This window comes from Caloenas nicobarica, chromosome 2 (assembly GCF_036013445.1).
Source record: "Caloenas nicobarica isolate bCalNic1 chromosome 2, bCalNic1.hap1, whole genome shotgun sequence".
NCBI lineage: Eukaryota > Metazoa > Chordata > Aves > Columbiformes > Columbidae > Caloenas > Caloenas nicobarica.
This window is the reverse complement of record NC_088246.1, coordinates 19,951,781-19,971,180: the sequence shown is the minus strand read 5'-3', so window position 1 is coordinate 19,971,180 and position 19,400 is coordinate 19,951,781. Positions and strand designations below refer to the sequence as shown.

The 19,400-nt window shown below is 38.0% G+C and overlaps 1 protein-coding gene across 2 annotated transcripts in view; it reads right to left on the bottom strand.

Annotated features, from left to right (window-relative positions):
- PIP4K2A (phosphatidylinositol-5-phosphate 4-kinase type 2 alpha) overlaps window positions 1-19,400 on the bottom strand; it is a 119,697-nt gene that overhangs the window by 41,961 nt on the left and 58,336 nt on the right. For both annotated transcript variants that reach the window (XM_065627811.1, XM_065627812.1), the window contains exons 2-3: window positions 13,679-13,776; window positions 12,479-12,575 (exon numbers count right to left, since the gene is read on the bottom strand). In XM_065627811.1, the coding sequence (XP_065483883.1) occupies window positions 12,479-12,575; window positions 13,679-13,776 (195 nt within the window). The remainder of the gene's footprint in view (window positions 1-12,478; window positions 12,576-13,678; window positions 13,777-19,400) is intronic.

Here is a 19,400-nt window from a genome sequence, read left to right as displayed (position 1 = left end):
TCCTTTCAACTTTGAAAGAAGGTGGAACATGGAGGATATTGTTAATATTATTATTTGCTGTGATTTATTTGAGAATTGCATAAGTTTAATAAATACAGTTTAATAAGCTGAAAAAAACTAATTACACAATATTTTGCTGATTACTAGTAATTGCATTACCAATTTATTGTGGTGATAAATGCACGGCTGAATTTTGTTTGTGGACAGTTTTATTTTTGATGGTTAACTCTCACTTCTGTGAACAGAGAAAAGTTCAGATTCCTTCTAAAGTAAAGCTTCTAGGTACAATGCAAAGTATCGTATCTCTCAGCTATAGTAGTTACATTTGTTTATAGTTAGAAATCAGTCTTCAATAAAATACATATGCTGTTGCCTGATCATGACAATGAATCTTGAAATAAAAAGATAGGAATTGGCCTGCACTAGTAAGTCATCATTAGCAAGTAAGATCAAGGAACAGCTTCACTGGAAGGATCAAACTAAAAGAGTTTAGGGGCTTCAAAGTGGAAACAATATGGCTACTTAAAAATACTTTAAAGACACCGAGATCCTTCCCTTTTCATGTAGATAAAGCTAACTTACCTGTTTGACCTAGTACTGTTAAGTATAAATCAAAGCATTCTGTGCCCCACTCAACCCTGCCAAATACTAACAAATTAATAGCACATGTATTAGAAGTGAGGAGGTTCTCTGTTGGAAAATATTTCTCCTAAGTTAACACATAAAATAGCCACGAAGGTCCTGGACTTTAGCATCTTTAAAGCACAGCCACTAGTACACCTATAAGTGGCAAGAAATCTCAGACAAAAATACTAATAACACAATGTGTGATGTCCAACATGCACTTTACACCACAAATACTGTGGAAAGTTTGTGGGGTTTTTGCTTTTAAAATTAGATGTTAGACATATCTAGTTAAGTAAAAAAAAGTTTAACTTATTCTGGGGTTATCTAACCCAAGTTTTAAAACCAATCATCTTTAACTTAATGCAGACAATAAGAAGCAGCATTAGTAGTGTTATTTGAATTGCACTGCTCTGTAGTTCAGACTGCTATCGGACGCACTGTATAGACTTGTCTCTTACTGTTAGACAAAGTTTTGTGAAGCAGTACATGGCAAAACACTCCTGTGATTCAGATGACTTTTGCCAGAACACACATATAAGTTTCAGTGATGATTTGTACAAAAAGTGAGTAAACTAAGGTGTACTATAGACTTCTGTGCACAAATGCCTTGGAAGAAAAGCTGATTGAACCTGCCTAAAGACAGCAGCGCAAGGCTTGCCTGTGCCCTTCTTGTTCAGCCGTAAACTCAGCTAAGGGAGACGGCATTGCAGCTGCAATATCTCCTTCTTAGGTGAGGCTTCTGTAAGGAACCGGGAAGGAAATAAAGAATGAAACTCAAGCATCTCTCTTTTCCGAAAGGAAAATATAAGTGGGGTCGAGGGAGGGGGAAAGGAGAGACAGAGACAGATAGATCACAGCAAATACCAGATTGAATTCCCTCTGGCTCTGCTTCTTAATTAGGGGAAGACTAAGTGGAATATGAACAGATGGGAAACGAGCCACTCCTCACTTAGCACAGATCTACGAGCCACAAAGCCAGAACAGGGAGGACAAATATACTTCAGATAGACAAAAACCACCCAACTCTTATCCTCCAAAAGAGACATGTTTGATCTAACGACTCTTGTACCATCACTTACTGCTACTACGTACCACTTTCGTACTGTGTCAGAAACGTATCTAACTGCACAAAGTTGAAGTATTAGTCATACTAAGTTAATAAACATCACCCGCTTATACTATAGCATTAGTGAGCACAAACCCAAAAGAAAAGAGGGTCCCACTGCCCTGTCCCCTTCAGGTTTTCCCAGCCTTCTCCACCCTGCCATGGTGTGCCTCTGCCCGCTGGCACAATTAAAACATCTGTCAGCCACACATACCCTGTTCCACTTAACAGCTTTGCTTAGCAACTCCCTGCAAGTCTCCTGCTCCGAGTGTGCGTGTTCTGCCAATTCCCCATTCACTTCTCATTTGTGAAGTTTTAATCTTGTGCCTGCTGTTTTTTTGGTCTCAGGAGAAAGAAAAGGTTTTGTACTTTTAAAGTGTGAGTACTTTTATGAGGTCATTTAAAGACTACGCTAAATTACTTGTGTAATTACTTATACAACTGAAGACATATTTAACATGCCAAGCTCAGAGACACCTCTACTAGATAAATTTCTCTTTCACATACCTCCCCCTCTCTCCCCAATACTCTCCTTCTGAGAAATCACTGGCTGGAAGTCTCACTGCCCTTACATAAATCAATATAAAAAAATATCACCTATATTGCACTGAGTAGCAGGCAACCAGAAATACTCATCTGGTCTTCAGTGCTGAGAGGCTACAAATAACAAAGAATTTTTGTCCCATAACACAGAATTAGTTTCTGATAAAATAATAGAAATACAGCTTTAAATGTAAATGGCTAAATGCTACACCAGTTACTAGTATTTCATTTCCCAAAGAGTTCTTGATACAAAAAGTTAATTAGTACACCTAAATTAAACACTGTCATTTCACCCAAGAACAGTGTATTCTTTAGCAAATTACCTGAAAGGTTATACAGTTTTACTACAGACCCACTCTCTTCCCTCAGCATCTCTTTCTCAAATTCTCAGCAATCTGTACAGAGTTTTATTCCCCCAGTAAATATATATTAGGTAAGGAAAAAGTTTTTTTCAACAGATGCTCTTAGGACCTGATTCACAATTCTTTGAAGTTCACAAGAGCTTTTCTGAAGCCCTCAACAGAATTTCATAAACCAGAATCCAACACAACCGCTACCCATCAGAAGCCATTTCATTCCACCCAGCCATTGCTAAACTGAACTCCAATCTCTGCTCTTAGTCAAGGTACAACTACCAGAAAGGCAATCTTGATTTTTCCAACTTCAAAAGACCAAGATTTGCTACTGTAGTTTTTCTAGTATTTAATCATTTGTGTTGCTGAAAATGTGAGTCTAATTTTGAATTTGAATTATTTCCTTTTCTGGTCATTCCTATTTATTCTTTCCTAAAGTCTCTAGTAGTGTTTTTCTGCAAGTATACTCACATACTACTTACTTCTCAATTCTAATTTTTGCAAGTGCAGCAGGTCAAACTCTGTCAGTTGCACCACAAGGCATTCTCTATATCCTTAAATTCCTTTGACACCATTTTCCCAGTTTTTTTCTGTATTTTCAACATCGTTTTTTAAGATGACTAGCACCACAACTATATATAGCATTATCTTCAGGTATAAAATAAACAGATGTTGAAAAATTGTTCTGGTCTTATTTTATACCTCCCAATTTATCCACCCAAGGGTGCGGTTATTCCTTCTAGTTAGGAGCTCACTATAGTGCTAAATTCTTGTCCTCTTCCACCTCTTTTTCCTTCTAAGAGCTACTACCGCCCTGAATACAGCCTTCACCTCTGCAGTTCTGCACTCTTTTGTACCCATATAACTATTCATTTAACTGTATTTAAAGGCATCTCATTTGGACAGGCTCAGAAAGAATGCCAGGTGATCACAATGGGTTTTGTACAAAATCCTTACCTTTATCCCACTTCACCTTTTTGGTGGATTTTGAATCTTCTGCAAGTTTTCTACTACATGAAATGTTAATTGCTTGTTGACAGTTACATTTTTATTGTTGTTATTTAATAATCTAATATTTACATAATTTTTATTTTTTATTATAAAACCCCAAAATAATTTGCATTTTAAAAATCAGTCACAAAATATCAATCCAACTACTTTAGAAGAGGCATCCTCAAGAGTCCTTAGAAGCCAGCTAAAGCACCACCTAATGCTTTATCCTTTGGAAGTCTGCTTTTACCTTGCACAAAATAGCAGCCTGCTGTAATTAAGTAACAGTAATGATATTATTGATAATGCTAGTTATACCAACACCAGGTATCAAAAAATTAAACTCATTTCCAGAGAGACTTTGGTTGTTTCCCAGAGCAGCAAGTTAAGCTGTTTAGAGTTATTTTTTCCAACTGAAACCATTTTTGTGAGGAAAACACATGGAGTGGAGCCACTGACGTACAGGAAAAGCTTGTCCAAGTGCTCCCTCCATAATTGCAAGCTATATTTATAACAGGCAAAGTATTGCCCTCTCCTTCAAAGATGAACTGCTGGTGAGGCTCTTCCTCCTCTGCCCACTTTGCTTAAAATGTTCACAGCACGCATATTTATCTCCACAGTGGGAGGCCACGGATTAGCCACAGCCTCCAAGAGGGTGGAGAGATTTAAAGGTCAATTTAATTAGTTCATTCTAATCTCTTACACGTCTAATATAAATGTCACTGTTTTCTAACTGCTACTTTAGCAGACAAGATTATATTCTAGAAAGTCTGAACACATGAACTACGTGTTGGATGTAATACAAATACTTCATGTAACTAATCTAAAAGGGGAGCCTAATAAAAATTGTCATCGAGTCGGAGCTTTTCCTAGAAAAGAGAAAAAAGGCAATAGGAAAATTCTGGTGATAAAGCACAGAGAGCTTTAGAAGAACAGTAATCTTTCAAACTGACTGGCTTAACAGCTTCTCATTGATTTAAATCTTTCCCATTTCACGATGCCTAGACAAAGGCAAACAACGGTTTCTGGTACTGTGATCTCATCCAAAAGTCGTGGAATGCTAAAACGAGCTTCACAAGCCCAATGTGCCCTAAAGACAAATCAGATCATATCCCAGGCTATTTAAGAGTGCCTCTAGGCAAGCTTTGCATGAACGAATAGAGAAAAACAAGAGCACAGATGATGCTCTGTGATGACTGAAATCATAGGTCAGTGGAAAAGCCTGGCAGTGGCTCATCGCTGCTAGAGAATTACGTACGCACGGTCTGGCTGCTCTTCTGTGACCGTAGCTACAGTGGTGCTGCCTGGCCCATGCAAAGCTTCTCATGAAGACAAGCTTGCAGCTCCCCCAACCTTTTTTTTCTTTTTACAAGACCTCAGGAGCCATGGATGGGGATGAATTAGACTTGGATTACTAATTAAGAAGTGTATCAAAGATACAGTGTCATACAACTGGACGCTCCAAGTTTTATTGCTGTAATTTGAAACAAGCAGCCCGCTTCTGGGATGGTGTTTTGCCAGTGATTTCTAAGAGAAGAAAGGCAAAGTGCTAGTGTTATAACAGAAACATCAAACCCAGAGATGTCTTGTTTTGTCATACAGGGAAGGGTAGGGAAGACTTTGGGTTTTACTTTGTATGCTGGCACTGTGCATTCTACCATTGCCATTGAGCAGGTTCACGTTTAGAAATACTGATGAGAAAACATGATCAGGAACCACTGATCTCCAACACTGACACATTTAAGAAGCCTGGCATGTCACAAAACATACCGGACTGGCAACATACACCACAAGCACATTCAGTGGTATGATCTCCCTTTGGCAGCTGTACGGACAATACTGCACAATGATTTATTGTCAGCTCAAAAGCAAGGCTCTCAAAAGATCTAAGGTGAATGTCATGTGGCCTGCAAAAGAAGAGAACAGACCACCACTGGTCCTGTGGTGCACCTGTCAGAAACAGAGTCCCTGGTTAAGATGTGGATGAACAAAGTCTGAACACCTATGAACATCTATAAGCAAATTGTATTCAGGGAGTGATTAATGTTTTTAAAAAATGAAAGGCAAAACACCAACTTTTTTTTTCCGCACTGAGCAATCCTATCAGGAGAAAGGTGATGGGTTTCTTGACTCAGTCAAAGGACAGTTGAATGAATAAAATGTGATTCTTTCCTAAATCAAGTTATCCTATTGAGAGCGTAGTTTTGGATTTGGACCTGTCAGCTTAAGGCATGCACTTGCTTTGGAAAGAGTTAGGGCTCTTTTTCTGGGAGCTTCTCTCCTTCAGCCCTGCAAAGCTTGGCTTGATGCCTCGCTTTCAATGGCTATCTCCGTAAGAGCTCAGGGAACTCCTACCAGCTCATTGTTTTGATGTTGCCAGCACGAGCTAAATTGCTTTTTTCTAGTTTGAATACCCAAATGCGAATGACACAAGTTTAAGCAAGGAACTGCTGAAAGAAAGCCAAATTAAATGTTTTCTCTAGAGAAGATTAAGAGAAACTGGAGGTTAAAATTTCTGTTGCCATACATACTAAATTTAAGTCCTACAGTCGCTAAAGTCTTATTTAGGCTCACACTTAAGGCACCAAATCCTAGAACATAATATTCAGATTGGAAACTTCATTTTTTACATGCTGGAAAGACAACAAAACCACCAGTTTTTGTTAGTACAGCTGTTACTACCACTACTGCCTATGCCCATGTCAAGATGTCAGCAGTTCTGAAGATCTAGGTACCAATGTCCATTTGGGATCCACAAACTGGACAATCTGCTACAGGTACCTCATCTGACAGATGAGCTCAAGAACTTTTCATGCACTGACAGACTTACCATGCTAAAATTACTAGCACAGGAACTTTCTTTTCAAGATAACTCTTGCTTCCAGGATTTTTTGTGCACTTTATTAAACATTCAACAAAAACATCATATCTTAGGAAGAAGATTCAACTCCTAACATGGTTGTTGCTCAGATATTTATTGTGGACCTTGTTGTCAGTAGTTTGATGGTAGAGGTGGCTCGTTCCTTCCCAAACCAAGGGCCAATAAATGGAGACATAAATTTCAGTGTAGAAGCACCAGTAGAGAGCTCTGATGAATATTTTTTTTTTCCAAAGAAACATATAATCTTAAATTGTGAAATAGTTTTTAAGATCTTAATATGATATCTTCCAATTTTATAAGTCACATAAAATGAGCAAAAGTATTCATCGGTTGATGAGAACTTCGGTGATATGAAGTTTAGATATTTAGAAAGAAAATGATATTGAAGGCTGACATCTGAAAAATGAACCTAGAATTTGCATTATTTACCTGATGCCATATTAGAGTTGGAACTACAAATCCTTCAGTATAGAAAGCTGCAAGAGTTATTGAACCATAAGGAGACACCCATATCAGGAGAAGTGAAAGATACTGAGTTCATATGGTTTGTGTATTGGGTTTGCTTGGCAAGGTTTTGGTACTGGGGAGGCTACAAGGGTGGCTTCTGTGAGAAGCTGTGAGAAGCTTCCCCCATGTCCAACAGAGCCGATGCCACCCGGCTCCAAGAGACACCCACCACTGGCCAAGGCTGAGCCCATCAGTGATGGTGGTAGCACCTCCGGGTTAATGTAGTTAAGAAGGGGAAAAAGTTGCTGCACAACAGCAATTGCAGCTGGGGAGAGGAGTGAGAATGTGAGAGAAATAGCTCTGCAGACACTAAAGTCAGTGAAGGAGGGGCAGGAGGTGCTCCAGGCATCAGCGCAGAGATTCAGAGCCACGAAGGTGATTAAGGGAGTGGAGCACCTCCCTTATGAGGAAAGGCTGAGGGAGCTGGGTCTCTTTAGCTTGGAGAAGAGGAGACTGAGGGGTGACCTCGTTAATGTTTATAAATATATAAAGGGTGAGTGCCACGAGGATGGAGCCAGGCTCTTCTCAGTGACAACCAATGATAGGACAAGGGGCAATGGGTACAAACTGGAACACAGGAGGTTCCACTTAAATTTGAGAAGAAACTTCTTCTCAGTGAGGGTAACAGAACACTGGAACAGGCTGCCCAGGGAGGTTGTGGAGTCTCCTTCTCTGGAGACATTCAAACCCATCTGGATGCCTTCCTGTGTAACCTCATCTGTGTAACCTCATCCTGCTCCAGCGGGAGCTCCTGCTCCCATGGTGGAGCAAGGGATAAGCATGAGGAGCCCTCCCCTGAGGAGGAAGGAGCAGCAGAGACAACGTGTGATGAACTGACCACAGCCCCCATTCCCTGTCCCCCAAGCATCGCTGTGGGGGAGGAGGTAGACAAAATCAGGAGTGAAGTTGAGTCCAGGAAGAAGGGAGGTGTGGGGGGAAGGTGTTCTAATATTTAGGTTTATTTCTCATTACTCTGATTTGATTCATGATAGATTAATTTTCCCCAAGTCGAGTGTGTTTTACCCATGATGGTAATTGCAGAGTGATCTCCCTGTCCTTATCTCAATCCATGAGCCTTTTGATATATTTTGTCTCCCCTGGCCAGCTGAGGAGGGGAGAGATAGAGCAGCTTCGGTGGGCACCTGGTGTCCAGCCAGGGTCAACCCACCACAGTTTGTTATTGGGGAAATTGCTTAAAAGCAGGAATTCTCAGTTTTCATTTTAGATTTCAATCTTTTATTTGGAAAAATGTCCATAGAGAAATAAAAAGCATCTCTAAATTAAAAAGAAGTTATAGACTGTCTGCTAAGAGTTCTTTATGAATTCTTTGTCCTGTACAGAGAACCTCTACAAACTGCTCCTGCAGACAAGCAAAGTGAGATCTGAGCATGTCTCCTATTACACTAAGTACTAAAACTTGATGGAAAGTGGGTTGTGCTCTCCCCTGTCCCCAGTAGAAGGTTCATTAGGTACACTGGGACATCGGTGCCCTCTGGTAAGAGCAATTTATTTTATTGGGCAAGAACCCAGTCTCTCTCTTTTGCCTAGCAGAATCCAGATGTGGGATTCAGCAATAACTTTAAGCAAGAACAGATGTGTTGAAGCACAGTAAATTTCCCTTTCCAGAGCAACAGCAGCAGGATCATTTGTTACTGTGTTAGATCCTGTTTTTCTAGATTTTGCTGGGGGCCATTAAGTTAGCTGCTTGTCTGTTAATCTCATAATTTTACAGTTTACAGAAGATATTCCTGTAATTTGTCTGATAGACTTGTACTCTTAGATTTTGTAAGATAAGAAATTATGTCAACCAAGTTCAAAATAAACTCCAAATCTACTAGAGCTACTCCATACATTCTGGAAAAAAGAGGCCTTTCTGTAAAATAAACTTTGCAAACCCAAAATCTAAAGCTACGGTGGAACGCAGAAACTAAAAATTACTTTAGGACTATAGTGAGGGACTTGTAACATCCACCAGCACAAAACATAACAATAATTTCTTTCCTTTTGATAATTTATAAGTGTTTTCTTCATTATTCAAATACAATTTTGATTCATACTAACCATCACCTGTGTTCCCCTTTCTAAGAAAAATCAGCCAGACCATTTTTTAATTTGATGCAAGAAATATGCTAGTAAGATGTGATCACAAAAAAGGGATATGCTGGTCTAATAAGTTTTTTTGTTTGGTTGCCTGTTTTTTTTAACATGAGAACAAAGTTTTTAATCTAGATTGAAGACTTAATTTGTCATAACAAGGTTCTATAGGCAACCTCTGAATAAAACTCAAGGTTTAACTAACTTCTTACTATATTTTCACTTTTATCCTAGTTCAATGTTAATCAAAATGTTTCTCACAGATGCCCAGCCAGCCATGAAAGAGATTGATGTAGGCCAGATTACCAAAGATACCTCAAAAAAAGGAATTGGTTTTCATCATGTGAAGGGAGGGAGTCCATTATAGGAACCACAATTGCCATTACTAGAAATGGCTTCCTGTAAAGCATGAACCATACACAATTTAAGGAATTCCCCTGACTCTGAAGTCAAGACTGCTTGTAGGAAAACACTTTTTATTTTATGAAATTTAAATCTCTCTTCAGGAATAAGAGGAGATTTCCATAAGGGAAGATCTCTATATTAACCATTCCATATGTGGATTAAGTCTGTGTGTCAAGCATTTCACAAAATTACTGCACGAAGTGAATAACACAATGTCAAGAACTAAAATTAGTATAGCCCAGTGATTAGAGTGTACACAATCAAATTATTTTCATGAGGTAGGGATTTTTTCCTCTAGACTTTCCTTGTAAGCACTATCTGGAACAACTCAAGGATATCTGCAGAACATTCTGAAAATAAAAACATTTAAAATGAATGTTCTTCCTAATTTAAACTGATGTGTCTGACTAACGAACAAGGTAATTGGGTTTATTTATCTACACCAATCCTATCTTACTCAATAATGGGAATCACATTGTTCACAATTGATTAGGACTCCCTTCCTGAAAATCATTATGTAAGAAAAACTATCTAGAGAAAGTTACTTGCTATCTCTTCCATAAGCTTTCCCATTCAAGGGGCTTTTTCCAATTAATATTTGGCTCCAAGTATAAGACAACCATTTTAAACAATATTCATTGGAATTACTTCCTTCAAGACAAAGATTACCTGAAAGAAAGTATATACAGCAAGTGTCCCTTCGTCAAATTAGATTGCCTTTTTAATTCACAGAGAATGCAACATTAAAATGAACGCAACCTCTACTTTTAATATGGATAATCTCTACCTTACACATAGGGTGACTTGAATTTTCATTTATGTGTATTTCTATAAAAATGATCTAATCTAAAAAGTTTGTTCAAAATATATTACTACTTTGAGCTTTTTTTTAAAAAAAAACCCCAATTATCAGTATAGTGCAGTAGATTAAGAACTCAGAGTGATACACTGCTTGGGTTAAGGAAAAAAAGAATAGTGAATGCAGACATTGCCTTCCCTCAGGTCACAAATAATAATAACTATTTACTGATTTTTGCTAGATATACCTGAAATACTAAATAGCATTGAAGAATTTTTCCTACCTACTACATAATTTTGTTGAATTGAAAACCAGGATGTGGTTGCATTTTCTTCTTTTGGATTGTTGTTTAGTTACATTGTCAAAAAAACCCCAAACACACAGCTACAGACAAGTATTTTTGTTTTTAATCTGAAAATACAGACATTTTATTTAATGACAATCCTTTAACATGGTTTTATCACTGTTAACATTAATAAATCCAAACAGCAGTATAAAATAGCTGTAACAGGAATTTCTGTTGTGGAACAGTAGTGGAGAGAGAAACATTTCACAGTGCTGTGGAATGCAGCGGTTTTTGATTACGCTAAGTTTGCCAGTTTTAACTAATGACAACACCTTGTCTTCTAATATATTTACTGAAATACAACTTTGATTGCCTGGTAATGTCATCATCCCATCTTCTATAAGATATCAAGCATGAGCTGACACCATAATTTTAAGAGCAATCACACTTCCGTCCTCTTTGACACACTGATCCTTTGACAAGAAAAAGCAAACCTTCACATAAAGGGATCAAATAACTTCTCAAACGTGAGGATCCTCTTTGGTCCATCAGGAAAATGGAACCAGAAGTGCAATTAGATATAACTATTTTAACTGTTGGCTTGAGTCTCGGTATATTTCCTCTTAAACAGTGCTTCAGTAAACAGGATTATGAAAAATAATGAGATAGGATCATGACAGCTCTACCAGAAAAAACCAACCCAACTCTCTACCTACTGGCAAAACATCTTGCCAAAGTCACAGTGGCTGTATATCAAGATCCATAACCTAATCTCCATTTACACTCTTGCAAGCATGTTTTAGCCCATCTATGCATTTTTAACACACTGCTTGATATTGAAAAAAGGAAAACTGGTGCACACTTGAAGGACTCAGATGTAGGTTTCAGCTGCAGCATTGAGTCTGCTCCATGGAGCAAGGAGTGTGTTATGACAAACACTTCGTACAATTTGTTTAGCTAGTTGAAACCGTTCATTAAATACCTTCTCCTAATACATCTTAGTGACAGGCTACAAATACAAATGCAGCCCACATTAAAATAGTTTAGAAGAGCAAGAGGGCACAAGAGGAAGCGGCGCTGGGTTACAGGGCAAGTGCTCTTTTGGACAGGACATCCCACAGGTGACTACAGAACCTGTGGCTGAAAGAGTGTGCATTAGGCACAGTTAGTGGAAAAGGGAATGTCAGTGAATATTGGCAAATCAGATGGAAGCAGAGTTCAAAACTTTATTTTGCAAAGACAGAAACAAGCTTTGACAACCCTGCCAAATCTAAAGCAATTTCTTCTTTTGCTGTATCTGCTCTATACAAGCTCTTTGTTTCCAGGTCCTCTTAACAATGGGAAAAGGAGACATAATGAAGCAGTATGAAGCTGGCAGGCTGCAAGTCACTCTTTTCTAAACAAAAAGAGCATGAAGTGAAAAAAAGAAAAAAAATTGCCGTGGTCATTTCAGAAACCACATCTCACATAGACACCTTACTGAAGCAACTGTTATCTACGTGATCCAGCTGAATACAGCATCTCTTGTCAGTAGTGTCCAGACATTATTTTTAATTCCTATTGCAAGAGGTATCACCCTTCAGTTTTAATAACATGGCTTATGACTGGGAGGTACTCTAATAGAAACAAGGAAGCCTAAAGATCGGAGAACGGTAGGAACCAGAAGACAGCAAGGGCAGGCAAAGAGGTAAAAAAAGAAACGTTCTGGTTGCAGGTGGGGGAAAAAGTAGAAAGAATATCTTCTTTTTCTCTCAGTTTTCCTCCAACTTACACAAAAATAACTTCATTTCACCACATAGGCCTGTTTTTCACAATTGCACTACTGTCATGGATGTACCTTTAAAATCTGTATACATCACCAGTTTAAGTGTTTTGAAAGCAAACTTACCTGAAAGTCTTGATCATCGATTCCAAACCTCTCTCTTAGATTACGGAAAACCATTGGACAATATTCCTTAAATTTGAAATGACTTGGCATGTTTTCTCTGAAATAATAGAAAATCAAATCAACTTCATTCACCTGCATATGCAATAAGTAACTTTAGAATATTCTGTCTCCATTCTGTTCATACAAAGCAAAGGATAGGAGAGAGATTGCAAAATCTCCTTAATGTTTCCTTTTATTCAATGACATTTGGTCTCAGTGTTCTTTTCTTTTTCTTTACAATGTTCGATAAATGTACACGTATTTGTCTCTAACAAGCTACAACATAACTGGATGAAATAAATTCAAGCTATATTTTCATAACTTTGGAACCTGGACTCAAAAGCAGAAAAGGATCTTTTCCCATTACCCTAAAATTACTTCAAAGGTGAAATCTCAGACTGGATTACACAAGAATTACTACACCATCTGTGACACGAGAAAGCTCTGACAGTGCCAAAGCTTCAAGGAAATTGGACTCATTCAGTACAGGGCTAATTTTAATATCCTAGTGTTAATTCAGACTTGCACATGAAAAAAGTTATTTTAACATTTGCCACATAACTGAAGACCCAAAGTAGCAGAATTCTTCCTTGCTTTTTCCAATATATTCTTGAATAAAATTCAAGTTATACACAAGACAGCATTAATAGTTTTGTATGTCAGTACATGTTCACAGAGCATTTTATTTTTAAGAGATGCAGGTATCACATGAATTGATCTTAATACTTTTGGAGCTTCTATATGATTGGTATGATTTTGTATTATGGATTATGAAAAGCTGAAGATTATTCAACTGTGATATATGCTTAAATTCTCATTCTTGTTCAAATATTTGTTTTAATAAAAAGTACGTGCACATGAATTTATGTTCTTAAAAATATCAAATAAGTGCTTATATCAGCCATAAATAATCACACCAAGAAAGGATCACCTTCAGTATGTAAGATACTCATAAGGCAATAACAAACCATATGGAGGAAAAAATACTACCCAGCAGCCCCTGCTGTTGCTTTTCAGAACAGCACAGATGGTTATGTTTATCACAGGATTAACTTAATCACCAAAACTTCAGTCCCATCAACCAAAAAATAACAGAGTTCACAGTACTTCATAAAAATACCAATGCCACTATACACTTCTACAAAGAACTGTTGTACTTACTTGTTGAAAAGGTGATTGTCCACCTTTATCTTTGAGTACGCTTTGAAATCATCTGGCATCAACATAACGGGGATTTGAACATGGCTCAGTTCATTGATCTAAAGAAAACAGAATATATTTAGTTGCTAAGGTCTTTGCAAAGATGCTGCATGGGTCGTAATTACAAAAATGTTATTCAGTCTACTGTTTCTTGTGTATACGTCCTGGGAGTGAATGTACGTAAAAGAAGAATGCAATAGCAGATTTATTCTTTCCAATCACAAGATAGACACTTTGGAAAAGAAGCAACAGCATTCCATATTTATACTAGTTTCAGAAAAAAAAGTGCTTCAAAGCACACCTGGAGTGTGCTTTTTATGGAAGGTCAATGAGGACGCCAGTAAAATGGTCTTTAATCCAACACACTGTTCTTGTTTAGGCAACTGAGCTATGCTCTCCAAAGATAAATCAAATTCTATATTTCAAACAAGTATTTACCTTTGCAGCTTATGAGCTTGTCTTACATGTCTGTGTCTTGAGCTATTTAGTGAAAATAAAATGAAAAGTTGCTTACGTGTGAATGCACGTACTTTGGGTTCAGTAAACAGATGCTAGTTTCTTCCAGTAGTGCAGACCTCAGCCAGGTTTTTGCAAGTCACGGCATTCAGGGTTTTTCTTTTTTTTGATTGTTCAAGTTGGACAAACTATTTAAATAGCTAAATTGTTGCTTAGAAATGGAAATTCAAAGGTTGTCCTTATTTTGTTACATTTATGGGGACCACCTATTCTTTCTAGTTCTGAAACTAATTTTGTCAGTCTTCTCAAGATTAGGATTTTTCATGTTTATTTGAAACCTACTTCTCGCCACATCTTTATGACAAAATGTACAGCTTCACTGTTACCTAGCTTGTAGGCATGTTTTTATTATTGCATGTATTAATCTACCCTTACTTTAGTAAATTTTAACTAAAACATGATGAACATGAGATAGAGAATTGTGAGCTTGCAACGGTGCTTTCAAATGATGAATGAGATACCAGTTACAACAACAGTCACCAAATACCCATGACATACGTTTTACCTATGTTCTTACGGTTCTCTACACGCTGGTCACGCATCTCGATTTACCCAGTTAAGTATTTTCGCTCATGCAGAGCACATTTTACTTCGGCAGTTTTCTACAGGGTTTAGAGGGAAAACCAACTCTGCATCAATATAAACGCAGACTAGGGTTGGATATAGCAATACGGGGGTGATCCTCTGCTCCTAGCACTCTCTCCCAACACTGTTTTCCAACTAGGAAGCTATTAGTTGCCTGCAAATGCTACCCTGCTTTTGGAGAAACCTTCACTGAAGCAGCTATAGGTTATAAATACTGGAGGAAAAAAAAATGCAGATTCAGCAAGTACAACCTTTTGCAGAACTGAAGTTAAACAAAATAGGAAAACGGTGAGGAGCCTTTTAACTCTTGAACAGAGGAAAGAAACCAACGCAAGCAGGCGGGTCAGGCGGCCTCATCACTTTCCAGTACTTTCAAGTCCCAGTAATGATCCTTGCCCTGTCTTATTTTCATTATTGAGATCTCTCCAGCCCACATAAAAACTGATAAAAATCTGTTGAATTTACTTTACGGAATGCTTCTTTGAAAAGCCCTGAAAATCTCTAGATAGAGGCATGGCAGCTATATGGCAGAGTGGAAAAAGGAAACAAAGATGTTTGGGATGGGCTGACTGTGCTCTGCTCCTTGGAGTTGTAAGAAGGCTCTTTTCCTCCTTCTAAAAGGAGAGACAGAAGAAACTCCACTAAATTTTTGAAAACGCAGCTGTACAAACCTAATAAATTATGCTGACACCTCATTAAACATGACACAAACCAACAAAACGTTGATAGAAAATCACTACATCTAACATACATGCTCTTTACTACAGTTGATATCTCTGTACATCAATCTCACCCTGAAACCACAGGGCAGGTTCGCGAGTCTGCAGAACTAGTCTAGCTGTTGTGCAAATAGAACTAGAAACAAGTGCAAATAAGACTAGAGACAAGTAGATATATTACACAGAGATATGAAACTTTATATTTGCTTACACAGAATTACCTGCTCTCAGACTGCCAGACTGTACAAATTCCACACTAGAAAGAGGGATAAGAGAGACGTACATGCACTTCCATCCGAGCCAAAAGTGATCCCAAGAATATCTTCCCTTGAATACTGTCAATAATGCTGAATTCACACATCTTGAAATTTGCAAGTCTGCTTGAAAATTTGGATTTTAGTTTATCAAAATTGCATTAATCAAATTTCCACATGCATTCACTTTCTTAATTTACTTGGTGTAAAGTTTCCCTGAATACACCTAGAGAGTTGCTTTCACACTGTGAATATTTAAATTTGTGCTATAATGGCACAGTTTTAATTGTGCCTGTAGGCCTTACAAATGTCATCTGCATAGTGGAATAACATAGCCAAATGTGCTTGCATTTGCATACTTTAGAGATCCTTTTATTCCAAACAAAAATTCCAAAATAATTCTCCCAGGAAGTTCCCTACAATAAGTGAATGCTCATCCCGTGCTGCCCGCCCCCTCCCCCCCCCCCCCCAATCAGGCAAATAATGCAGATTAACAGGACGTTTTTGGTTTGGGTTTTTATTTGGGGAGAGAGAGGGGAGAGTTAGGGTTTTTTGGGGGGGGTGGATGTGGGTGTGAGATTCATTCAAATCTGAGGTATGTAAAAGAAATTTCTCTAATATTTTAGGGAATTCCTCTCTAGCAGGAGGTGGGGGGAAAGCAGGTGATGAACACACAGTAGAAATGACCTTTGGTATAGCACACCAGCTGAGTAATGGCATGTCCCAGCAGCACAGGCCATTAATTAATTTAAACCTTTCAAGCATAAGGTCTAGTTCTTTATGCAATAGTGCATTTTTCGGATAGATTTGATGAGGCCAGATTGGAAAGTGCACACAAGACAGAAAGGAATACCCATGTCATTAGATCTTGGTGGAAACTGGAACCACATGCGGGGGGGAGAAGAAACAATATCCAACCCTTCCCCCCCCGCAACAACTCTTGAAAAGCTAAAAGGAAAGGGAAAGGTCACAGGGATCAATTCTCCACTTTGCCATCACCGTGTAAAGAAACAGTCACATTTGAAAGACACTAAATATCAAACACAAAGAAGACACTTCAAGCCTTGTAACTCATCTCAGATGAAAATTTTGCTTCTTTTTCTCCGTGTTTGAAAGTCAAGCGTGACACAAAATTAAGTAAGATGCATGTGATATCTTTGCCAAGTGTTATGTGCATCTCCTTGTGTTACCAGTTAAATACAGCCGGCTCCCTTAGCAATAGCAAATGAAATGTGACTGTGAGGATGAAAGCTCACTATTCCCAACTACAACAGAAACTGTGTTACAATAGCTGTAATAATCACATAAGAAATAGGAAATATCCATTTCCCTCTAAGGAGTGCTTCTGAATGTAACAAAATCATAAGCAAGAAATAATTTCCCACAAGAGATAATCGCGATGCATAAATGAAGCACAAAGAGCTTCACTGGACAGAGAACTGACTTTTTGATGAGGACCGAGGATCCAACGTTAATTTAATTACAACTTCTTCTAAGAGAATCCACATTTAAAGCATCTCTACGATAAATGCATGTGCACCATATTGAGAAAGAAAGGTCTTTTAGTCCTGCAACCTACATCCTTCAACATTGCTGCCAATGCAAAATTTTGCCGCGGTTTGTCACATTATTTGAAACAGACAATGCTTACTATGTCTTTAAGGAATTTAAATCCCATATAATAGCCTTAGAGAATAGATTATTTTAAATATGAATGACTAAGATTTTAGTTGCACAGTAACCATGTATATTATGCATAAATACTTCATGTCTATTAATAAGATTTGTAAACTCATGCACACAAGATATAAGTGACCCAGAAATCTCCCTTTGAGTAATTTATTAAACTATCTTCTGTGATATTCGTATAAAACCACGTGGTTATGTGAGATGGAGACATCCCCCAAGACTTACGACCTTTAAGGAAGAACAATTTAAAGAACCTGAGACTGGCATCGCCCCTTTAAACACCTGGTACAAAAAAATCGTGGCTGTGGGGATCTGCTCAGAGCTGTGGCTGGGTCATGGCAGGTGGGAGGGGGCCGAAGTGAAAGGCAGCGGCTTTCAGGCAAAAACCGACTGATTGCAACTCATTTTGCTCCTGCAGGTTTGGGATTGAATTCACACTGTCAGGAAAACAGAGGTTGTAATTAAACTGCAAATAAGGGAATAATAAAAGCCTACTGGACATTGAATAAATAGTAAGACTCAGCTGGTAATGATTCTGAAATTAGCACACAGAGAGGTGTTCCCACAAAACCATCTTATATTGGTGACATTTCAAATAAGCTTCTCTAATTTATATTATTTGAAATCAAGCAATGAATATATCATAAATTGTTAGGCATTATTAATGGCCCTTACTTAATTCAGATACATTCACCCTAAACACCACATTACCAGGGCAATGCATAATTAAACATTAATTTTCATTCTGTCAGAACATAAGCAGCAATAAATTGCTTGTATGCAAAGCAGACAATGAGATATTTAAGTAGCATATAATAAAGGCAATTTACAGCATATATTGCATGTTTAGCTAGGGGAGCCAGAACAATGATCCTGTTCTCTAAGACAGAAGCTGATGCCTCTTACTACAATGCTGCAGCAAGCAACCTGTGTAACACATTACAGCTGGTATTATTCATTAAAAATGACCAAAAAAGTACAAAATCAAAGAAGCCACGTACATCAATGTCCAAAATTTCATCCCAAGCACACCACAAATCACATGCAGACTACTTAGCAATGCTTAGTGGTTCCTTCTGAAACTCTCTTCCTATTTAAAGGCTTCATTCTGTATGTGGTTTCTCGTATTTAATATCTCAGGTTTAATATACAGCATAGATACTGCTTCCTTTTAATTTAACATATCAGCCAGACCCACTGGCTGAGCCTACAGAGGAATTAGATGTTTCACACTGAACAGCTTGATAAAACATCTCAGTCGCAGTTACGGCTCTTGGCAGTTTCACACACAGGAAAATTCCCATTCCTTCTGATGCTGGATGAGGCTGAAGTCATGGAAGTGTTACTTTCTTTTTAGCTCTGTTTATCTCCCAACTCTCTCTCTGAACTGAAAGCCAGCGCACAGAGGTCTGATCCACTGAGACAAACAAGCTACAAATGGTTTGTTACTCTGAGAGAAAGTGCATTTTTCACAAATTTGTGTATTTTTAAACACAGATTTCAGACGAAGTGGGAAAGACTTTGGAAGAAAGAAATTATTGAAGTCTAAAAATAGAATTGAACTTTTCACACCACCAGCAGTTCTGAGATTTTTATGTTCATTGTTTACTTTTTGCATCTCTGTTTCTTCTTTGGCAAGGAAACTTGCAGAGCTCTGAAGAGAAAAAAATATCAGTACTTTTCGTTCAGACATGGAGACACCATTTTGACAGGGCCACAGACTTCTTCAAAGGCACAGTTAATTAATTTACTGATATGTTAATGCTTACAAAAGCAAGTCTATTGGCTTCTGATGGATTGCTCTTAGAACACAAGGCTGGAGAATAAGAACGCAACAGAGGAAAACTGTTGGGGGTATAACGTTTAGGAGACTATTATCCTTCATTTTTCCGGCACCTTCTTGATAACTGAACACCCTGC